At 40.7% G+C, this 10,707-nt stretch overlaps 1 protein-coding gene across 2 annotated transcripts in view; it reads right to left on the bottom strand.

Annotated features, from left to right (window-relative positions):
- Positions 1-1,460: 1,460 nt before the first annotated feature.
- The window catches only part of LOC111663410 (interleukin-10 receptor subunit beta-like), a 10,615-nt gene continuing 1,368 nt past the window's right edge, over positions 1,461-10,707 (bottom strand). The window contains exons 2-7 of one of the 2 annotated variants that reach the window (XM_023417577.2): positions 10,022-10,148; positions 7,667-7,845; positions 5,490-5,644; positions 3,662-3,812; positions 2,272-2,414; positions 1,461-2,123 (exon numbers count right to left, since the gene is read on the bottom strand). In XM_023417577.2, the coding sequence (XP_023273345.1) occupies positions 1,908-2,123; positions 2,272-2,414; positions 3,662-3,812; positions 5,490-5,644; positions 7,667-7,845; positions 10,022-10,148 (971 nt within the window). In that variant the 3' untranslated portion in view covers positions 1,461-1,907. The remainder of the gene's footprint in view (positions 2,124-2,271; positions 2,415-3,661; positions 3,813-5,489; positions 5,645-7,666; positions 7,846-10,021; positions 10,149-10,707) is intronic. The other variant, XM_087176993.1, reaches the window with a different exon arrangement.

Genomic DNA, 10,707 nt, shown 5'->3' with positions numbered 1-10,707 from the left:
GATGGTCATGGACTTTTGGAGGTCTAGCCCCACCCTTCAGCCAGTCAGCATTAGAGGGAAGGACATTGAGGTGTTGCACACTTATAAATACCTAGGTGTGCACCTGGACAGTAAACTGGACTGGTCCCTGAACACAGATGCCATCTACCTGAAGGGGCAGAGCTGGTTCTTTTCCCTCAGGAGGCTCAGGTCCTTTGCCGTCTGCAGTGAAATGCTGCACATGTTTTATCAGTCAGTGGTGGCCAGTGTAACTCTTTAATGCTTCAGTCTGCTGGGGGGCAGCAGCATGTCTGACACGAACACAAGGAGACTGGACAAGCTGGTCAAGAAGGCTGGGTCTGTGCTTGGCAGGAGTCTGGACTCACTCAGGACTGTTGTGGAGAGATGCAGGCAATGTAAGATGGAGGCCATCTTAGACAATACCAACCATCCTGTCCACAACATTCTGGCAGGACAGAGAAGCAGCTACAGCAGCAAACGTCCCGTTTATTTATTATTAACTGTTATTATTGTTATTATTAATATTATTATTATTATTATTATCAACAATGAGCTAACGGACACATGAATTTCCGCTAGGGGATAAATAAAGTATCTATCTATCTATTAAATAACTACAATATAACTATTGGAACTTTATTTGAACAGAACACAGATTCTTTAATCCGACAGGATTCCTGACAGTGATGAAGCTTTTACTCTCTTCTTCATCACTGCAGCTCAGAACAACATGAGGAGAAATAAAAACTAAACCAACAATGATCCACACACTGATCAATATTTCCACCATTATGAATGAACATTTCAGTCAGACTGACTCTTCAGACATCAGTGACTTCTCTCCTCTTCTTTCTCTCCTCTTTTCTTTCTCTCTGCAGCAGAAACAGTCTGACATTAACTTTAACTTTTATCTGCTTCACATGTTCATGACAGTTTGTTCATCATCAGACTGAAGAGCAAAAATATTCAGTGAGAAACTTAATGATAATTCATGCTCTTATTTTCAAAATATCCTTAGTGTGACTTTAATAATTACAATTATTTCTAGTGTTTCTTTTTTATTCCAGTATTGTGATCACATTGTTTACATTTCACCTTGTTGAATTTCACTTTATGACATCACTATAACTGAACTTACCTGCAGGTATCAGTGTCTCTGCTCATATCATATTACTACTTTATTCATGGTTCTGACGATGTTGCTTATAATTAACGACTCTGCCTCGTTCTCATGACGTGCTCGTACCTGGACAGGTAAACCCAGAGTTAACTGACCCAGTAGATAACCAGCTTCATAGGACAGGTGATCAGGACAATGTTAGGTTCAGTTTAACTAGATAATGAAAAGTTATCCTGGTCATGTTGGACTTACTTTGTAGTACAGACCTCTGGTCTGTTACTCTGTTCTGTACCATATGTCCTTTGATGTCAGAGCAAACCAAACTAAATGAGACACCACCTTATCACATATTCAAACACTGACTTTATTTAAACTCAACGGAACAACATTGATCTAAATCCCTGGACGTTATGTTGACTTCACTGATCTGAGGTCTGTATTTATTTTCATTAAAAAAACCTTCATCTTGCCACAATGAGATAATGAAAAATATTTTGTGTTCAGTGAATGGAGGTTCATACAGTTACAAAATACACAATCATACACAGAGGATGGTGGGTGGATATCTTGGGACACAACTGCCATAAATCCTTTAGTGTGGGCAGCTCCACTGGGGCATGTCATGCTCCTTCAGTTACATAGTGTGTCACCATGAGCAACACGAAGACTGAAGAGCACAGAGATGACATCACCTGGCTGAGCTCTCAGTCCTGTAGCTCCACGTCTCTGTGCCTCTTCACAGTAACAATAATAATAATGGACAGCTGCAGAATCTTTTCTGAATCTTTCACTGTTTCTCAGTGTCCATGCTGATCATGTCTTCTACCCCCCCCACTGAGACATCAGCCTGTTTGCTGCACGAAGTCCTTGCTACCTCCAGAGGGCCCCCTTCTTCCACAGTCCTGTGGTCTGTGATGACACTGATCTGGTGGTAGATCTCCTCTGGTGGGTGGGAGTTCCTCATGGCCTGGTAGATGGTGGGGTCAGGGGGCGTCAGCAGATACTGAGGTCAGGAATGAGGCAGATGGATTCAGGTTTGTGTTAAAAGAACAAAGAAAACACCTGAACAAATAATCCAGGTAAAGGGTCCATTTCAGAACTGAACACACATACAGCTGAACATACATGCAGATACATATAAACACACACACCTCTTTGAAGTGCTGAGGCAGGGCATCTTTGGGACAAAAAAGGTGGGAGATACTTTCCCGGTACACAACCCCAACCACCAACAGAGCCACTGCCACCGCCATGAGGACGAATGTGAGGACGGCTGCCATCCATGGAGCTTCATCTACAGAGAAACAGACCAAGAGCAGGAGTTATCAGTATATTTACATTCTTAAATTACTGTTGTCATTGTCTGGAGCATTACGATTTTTATCACAGCAAAACGCCACACGAGTCAGAGAGTGAGAATCACTTTGATTGCTTCTTATTGTACAGGTGTTCCCAATAAACTGGTAACAACATAGTAGAGCAGTTTTTTTTTCAATTCAATTCAACAGGTTTTATTGGCATGACATTTTTATTTTGTTGCCAAAACACAATTACAATCATTCAATGGAATTAAATTTAAAAAATGTCAACAATGATATTTATATAATAAAATACAATAGAATTATTAATAGAATTAATGAAATAAATGTATAATGAAATAAATAAAAGGAGAAAAAGCAATAAAATTATGTACATATACATACACACATATACCTGCACATATATATAGTACATATGCAAATATACACATACATAAACATATACGTACACATATGTAAAAGCAGTTGTTAAATAAATAAAGAAAAGGGAGACAGTGGTAGTAAATACATTTGATTTCTATATTTCTGTATACAGCAGTCTTATGTTGTGACAGGAAGTGACATTTTTAGTAGCCAACATTGCAGTCGATCCTTTCCCCCAGGACAGAGGAAACTTTTAAATTCGGGGTATTTTTGATCAAACTTTGGGAAGAATTCTTACCTAATATTTCTGCATTTTCGACAAGGTGTTGCTTTGACTCAGCACTGCCCCTTACTTTTTAATTTACCAGAAACTGTCACAATGATACATTTCTGTTCAGCCAGATCACAGAAAATCAAACTGGTTTAAGCTCCTACACTGGACTGGACCAGAGCAGACCAGACCAGACTGAATCAGACTGGCAAAACTGGAAATTGACTCAACTCTCTTGAGAAGGAGATGAAGGTCTGAACCAGTTTTCCTCCCAATCCATCCAATTGTTGTCTAGACATTTCAATAAGAACCAAATAGGCAGCCAGGGGAGCACCAGAGTCTGGCTTGTCCAGGAACCATAATTTCATGTAGGACCAGTAGTGGACTAACTGACCGACCAGCTGACACTGCCATCCCCACAGCCCCTCCACTAGACTGGCTACAGGCCTGTCTCTTCTTGTAATCAGAATATAGGAATGACCTGCAGATCAAACCCCTGCAGGCTGTGGTGAAAGTTGCAGGTGGATCAGCACCAATCCAGCCCCTGATTATTCCACTAATAAATCAATAATTGAAAATTCAGCTTACCTGTGGTGGTACTCTCACAGACAACTTCACTGAGCTTGCTGGGGTGGGGGTTGCTCTCTGTGTTGATTTGGACTTGGACACAGTACCTGGTCTCTGGGTCCAGGTCAATCAGAACCACCCGGTTTTGCTGTATGTCGCTGATATGTTGGGCCTGTAGGAAAACACAGAGAGGTTGTCAGTGTGTGAGCAGCTGCAGCACCACAGGGACAGTGAGGACAGCAGCTTAGTTAATAACTTTATTGTCTAATGGAAAACAAGACACATTCAGCTCCTTTAAAATGAGCTGGAAATGATGTAAATACCGGCAGTGGTGGCTCTGCAGCCACTCTCCCAGCAGTCTGTGGACATGTCTGCAGTGGTGGAGGACGTATTCACATCTACAGTACTAATACAAAGATGTGCACACACAAGTAACATCAGTAAAATGTAGTGAAGGCATTAAAGTCCTGGTCTGATCTCTCTGAACAACATGATTATATCTGGCATCATTAATACTGAAGCCTCAGTGATCAGCAGCTGTAGCTGCTGCAGGTGAAGCTGGTTTAACAGTATATACAGTTTAATAAACAGGGACACAGGTAAATCTGAGTCACATGATTCACAAGATCCACTAATCTGTCAGTTTTTCAGTTTTTTTCTCTGATCTTTGATTATTGGTGAGATATTGGATCATCTGAACATTTATTGAGCTGAAACCATATGAGAAGTTTAGAGGAAACATCCCTGTTTGGTGAAGCTGTTAACATCTGAGCCGTGACCTGACCACATTCTGATGTTTGAGAGGGCAGGAGACAAAAGGTCACAAACCACTGGTTGTGCCAAAACCTACAGTTCCTCTAATGACCACTAGAGTCTGGCTCCAACAGTGAGTCAATCTCCATAGACTCCCATGTTAAAATGTCCAACTTTACAGCAGAAATAACTGGTGCAAAAGCATGTTTTGGTCTCGAGAGCTAATTTCCTCCTTCATGACAGCTGTTTATATAACTCACCTGTTTACGTTTTATCATGGTTTAAAGTTATGTCTAATTGAGGGCGTGACCTCTTTGAGTGACAGGTGTCTAGCAGCTAGCTGTCTGCTCGGCGTGTCCTCAGCTAACTCAGTCAGTGAACGTGACCTCTCTGTTTGTGGTGTTGGCTCTTCATGTAAATATCAGAAGGATAACATGACTTCGTTGTTGACTGACTAATAGAACATGAGGAAGTCTCTGCTCCTGTTTTTACTTGTGAGTCAAATTCTACTATTATTTTATTTATGTTGGCACTAATTAGCAGGTATCTGTGCCTACACTCATCATACCTCAGTGTACCTTGTTAGCTTAGCTCGTTAGCTAGCTAATTAGCCAGTGAATTAGCCTTTGAGCAAGAAGCCCAGCTGTGCTAACGATGCTAATGAGCATATATATTTTCCAGTTATTAAACCAGCTCCACACCCACGCTCCTACTCTTTGCACATGTTTGGATTAGCCGGGAGTTAGAGGTGGAATTACACACTGCCAAGATGGCAATCTGTAGACTTTAAAACAGCTGGGCATGAACTTCACTTTAAAACTGTGATGTCAATAGTTATATTTATGATTAAAAATAATCTGACATCAGCTAACCTTTGGTACATGACCAGTTTCTACACTCTGTGCTCCAGACAAATGATACCCAAAAATAAATACTATATTTACTACTATAAATAACTTAGTGTTTTTTTATTCTTCTTGTGAGATAATATTCTTTAGATCAATAAGATGTTTCTGTCATGGTGGCCAAACTTAATGGTTCCTCCCAGTATCCCACACAAGAACCATAATTGTGAGGTAAAAACCAGTGCATCCACCTTCTCCTTCTGGCCATCCTTCCAGTAGCTGACGTTGTATGTGGCAGAGATGTAGATGTTCCTAAGCGCCGACACTTTAAACTCCGGGTCCTTAATGCTGACCTCAATGGTCGCCCCGTTTGAGAGGAGAGTGACGCCGGGTGAACCAACGATGGCTGAGGAAGACGAAGAGGAGAGGAGAGTGGGAAGGACAGCAGCAAAAACCACATTGACAGTTGTAAGTGTTTGACTTGATTTGATATAACTACAGAGATATCTAACAGTTTGTAGTCATTGTTTAGTCATCCCTCTGTTAATTCACCACCTGTGAGAGATTTTTTAACACTCCACTTCTTTGTGTGTCTGAAAGGTAAAACCAAAACAACAAAATGAAGATGTATTTAACACAAGAGTTTCAGGTGACAGCCACAATGGGTGTGTTCATTCTTTGAGGTCCAGCCGGGCCAGAACACCACAGCAACAGTCAAAAGTTTGGATCTGGAGTTACAGTATAACGATGCCAACGCCACGGCTCAATCAGTACTCTACTAAACGTCAGATTAATGAGTGATGTATGAACAGCCATGATGAACAGTGTGTGTCCAGCAGTGTGTGAACTGTTAATCTGGGATATTATAGATAAACTGTTCTGGGTGGAACTGTGGATTCAACTTCTACACTATAAAATACATTCAAGCACATTTGAGCTCAACCCAGGTCTTTGAAAGAGATTCTGATATAAAATAATAGGCAACACTAACAGTTACCATGATAATTTGAAACAAAGCCACACTGCATCATTAATCAATTTTTCTTTACAACAAGCTACACATCACTCACACATTTGACATATCATCACCATAAAAACTCATATGCTAACATGTTAGCAGTCACAGAGCTATTAGCATGCGTCCAGTGTTCCCTCTGTCTTTAGTTCTTAGGGAAATATCATAGCTGCTAAACGCTCCACTACGTTCACCAGCTGCTCTCTGACTGAGGCTGTGGTCCAAAAGTCTTTTTTTCTTAGGAAGGTTGAAACTGATGGAAATGAACTGAAGTATCTGAGCAGCAGCCATGATCACAGCTGCTCCACTTCCCTAAATGATGAGGAAAGGAGCCTCAATGTTTCCTATCTTATCTCCTTTAGTATAGGAAACACTGGACCTTCCTTTACGAAAGGAAAGGAGAAATGCCATCCCACAATTGCGTGCTGCAGCAACTTTTAAACCGTTGTTTCACTACAGTGCAGACCCACATAAATGTAGAAACATCAGAGCAGCTGTTTTATGTTTGTGACTTGATCCAGAACTGATGGAAATCGTTGTCTGATCGACTGAAGCCCTAATCCATAAATATAGATTTATTCTCTTTAAATCAGTCAGGAGTCGTCATGATGAACAAACAGACTGAATTTATAGTTAATAATAACATTATCATAACAAAATACTATAGTCTTTACATGTTGTTGTTTCACTACATGTTGTTGTTTCACTACTCAGTTCCTTATTTCTATTGAATTATTATTTTAATGGCTCATATTTCTCTACATGTATATTCCTTCATCTTTATCTTATATCAACATTTCAGTCCTGTTTTGTGTTTGTGGTTAGGAAAGGAGGATTTATCATCCATGTGTGATAAATAAATAAATAAAAAAGATTAGTGGAAGTGCAGTCAGATTCTTTTCCTAAGTCCTGATGAACTCTCCTTCACATCTTTCCTTGGCCTCATGACGTCTTCCATCGCAGTCGAGGAGAAGTGGTTAGAGAGGAGGATATTTAGACTTTTGCGCCGCAGCCTGTCTGTCTGCTGTTTGCTGTGAGCAGGTAGAGGACAGCGGCTCTTTACAGCTGTTTACAGCTGTTTGCAGCTGCAGTAAGACTGAACCAGAACTGTGAAACTTCATTAAACCAAAACAATGAGCTGAGAGACAATAAAATGCTCTGAGGGGAATAGCAGAGGTAAATAATCATTTCCTCTGAGTTTGTCACCTTTTAAATCACACAATCATTTGACCCAATGTTCATATAAACATTCAGATGTTTTTGTTAGAACAATCAATTATCTGATCGGTAATCAAATCAAAACTCAGCTGATGAGTCAGCTGACTACAACATACTAAAATCATCTTTTTGAGATCAGATCACCTGTATGTCAGGTACAGTACTTTTATTATGACACACAGAGTGTGTACTCACTGTCTTTGTCCGGGGTGATGTGGTTACTCTCCACCCAGGCCGAGCTCTCTGACCCCAGCTGCGCCCGCACTCTGCCGGTGTACTTTCCATACTCCACGATGGGACGAGTGAGATTACTCAATTCACATACACAGTCGGAGATGTTCACACAGCCGACTGTGTAGGGTATGACTGTAGTGCTGTGGACAAAAATCAGCCAGGACTTATTTCAGTTTCAAGTGTGCTATGATGACAATGTACAAAGAGCATGCTGGGAAAACCCACGATGTTCAACTGAGGGCAAGAGAGTGTGTGTGTAGAATAGAAAAGGCAGCAGTGTGTCAAACTAATAGATAATCTATGGAAGAGGATTAGGGCCAAATGAGAAAAAATGATTTGGGGTATAAATTCAAGAATTCAGAGAGAAAATCTGAGGATTCAGAAATTAAAGTCAGGATTCACACAGTAATCCCACAGTTAAGGTGAGTGGAATTTAAAACAACAACAGAATCTCTTTTGTGAAAGTCTCATTGTTTCTCCTGATAATCCACATCCACAGAACACAGTGTCAAAGAAACAATGGACAGCATGATCCCACTCAACCACTCAACTTTTCTGGTCGAGTGCCGGCAGATGTCAAGCTAAGCTAACCGGCTAGGTTATGAGAACACATCCAAGCTAGCTTTCATTTCCAGCTGCACACCTGTCCAGGTTTAACAGACTGACTGTGTAAATGCAGCACAGACAAAGAAACTGTCAGAAGAGTGAATGATGAATGGATTCACTGAGCAGCTCAGAGGCCACTGGCAGTAGGGCTGCATGAGATGCAAAAAAAAAAGAATATTTCGGCAGATATTGTGATTTCAGTTTCAGTTTTTGCATTTAATTTCCACTGAAAGATTTTAAATGATGATGTGATTTTTGTCGGTGTTGTACCAAACAAACATGTTCCTTTACGTCTGGAGAATATGATTTGTAGGCCAGGGCGTCTCTGTAGCACCACAAGTCTTATGATGCTAACAATGAAGAACAATGTGACACTTTTACCTTTATCAAAAAGAAATGCAGCTCCTGTGATTTGGGTTTGCAAAAGGCAATGTTGCAATTTTAAATATATTTTGATTCCGCCACTCCGGCTACTTTTAAGGTGGAATGTTTTCTTGTTACTCAATGCATCAGCTGATGTGAATCAATCAGTACACCTAAAATGTCAACATGACGTCTTTGACCATTCAGTTTGTTTTATTGGCTCTTTCATGACAGACACTTCAGTGATGATCAGATTTTCAAGCATATAAAAGATGTATATGAATATGAATTCAAACTGAGAACTAGAAAATTTCTATTCAGTTTGCGAAAAGTAGAATCACCTCCTCGTGGTTGTCTGCCTCCTCTACTCAGACTATTTTCAGATTAGATCCCTGTTTATCCAGAGTCATAGAAAATATGAAATATTTGTGTGAAATTTTCAAGTCAGCCATAATTGCTGTGTGAAGTCTTGAGTTATGGCTAAAAAGTGTCTTGTGAGGTCACCATTACCTTACCTTTGACGACCAAAATCTAATCAGTTTGTCCTTGAGTCCGAGTGACTGTTTGTGCCAAATTGTGATTGTGATTGATTGTTCCTTTAAGGCGTTACAGAGATATCGTGTCCACGAGAACGAGATGGACACGATATCTCTTCAGATGTGTTGCTGAATGCAACCACGTAGACGGGGATGGAGAACAAAAATACTGGGACAATGAGTGATTGATAAACTGATCGTCATTTTGATCAATTTTAGATTCAGAAATGAAACATGACACCTGTATGTAGAAATATTTCATCATGGTGATGTTAGACCACCTAAACCTTGTGTTTCTCCATGCTCTTAACAGTGTGTGTCAAATTTATATTCACTGGTACCTGCTGCTGGATGCAGGTCCCCATATTCACTTTAATAAATGACTGCAAAGGTTTTTTTTGTTTTTTTTTTTTACTTTTAATACCTGCTGACCCTCAACCCCTAATTCTTGAGTGACAAGTATGTGACTGAGTAACCTTTGACTTGTAGAGAAATGTAAACCAGTGAAGCTGAAATGATCAGTTGATTAATAAGGTCCAGTTTTTCAGATGTGACATCTGTTGGTTATTTGATAGGAAGCTGAACAGCTCTCAGCTTTGGACTGTCGGCTGGATACAACAATCTGAATGTGAAAACGATGGGATCTTTTTAATCACTCTCTGCCATTTATAGACTAAATGATTGTTCTCTGAATCAGTAATGAAATTAATGTGTTGTGGCAGCTGTGGGTTTAACACAGACAGGTCATGGCTGTGCAGCAAAACCACAGAGGGTTTATTAGTTTAGTGTTATTTGATCAGTGTGGACTCACTTGTACTCAACTGTGTAGACCAGGTTGCTGCTGACTGCCCCTTTAGGTGGACTCCACCTCAGCACCAGATCCATGTTGTAGGAAGTCAGGCTGACATTTGTGGGTGTTCTGAGGATCCCTGATCCCACTGCACAGGCCATATACAAACACAATGTGACACAAAGTTAGTGTCATCACAATAACACTCTCTATACTTTACACACTGACATTACTAACACCTGTAATTATCCCATCAGCCAATCATGTGGCAGCAGCAGATCCAGGTGAGGAGCTTCTGTTGATGAGGGAAAATGTGACTCAGTGACTTTGACAGTGACATGACTGCTGGTCTGAGTTTTTGTCAAACTGCTGATCTCCTGGATTTTCACACTCAACAGTCTCTAGAGTTTTTACTCAGAATTGAGCAACAACAAAAGCATCCAGTGAGCAGCAGCTCAGTGTTGATGACAGAGGTCAGTGGTCTACGGCTACGGTCACTCAGATAACCACTATGTACAACTGTACTGAGTAGAGAAGCTTCAGAGTGAACAACACGTCCAACCTACAACAGCAGAGACCACATCAGGTTCCACTTCCTGTCACCAAGACCAGAAACCTGAGGCTGCAGTGGACACAGACTCACCACCTGATGGATCTGGATTTGTGCTGAGTCAGCAGATGGTAGAGTCAGAGTCTGAATCCATGGA

Source organism: Seriola lalandi, unplaced genomic scaffold (genome assembly GCF_002814215.2).
Source record: "Seriola lalandi dorsalis isolate HSWRI2012SDOR001 ecotype SW California unplaced genomic scaffold, Sedor1 jcf7180002054576, whole genome shotgun sequence".
Classification (NCBI taxonomy): Eukaryota; Metazoa; Chordata; class Actinopteri; order Carangiformes; family Carangidae; genus Seriola; species Seriola lalandi.
Note: the sequence above shows the minus strand (reverse complement) of the source record. Positions and strands in the feature narration are given on the sequence as shown.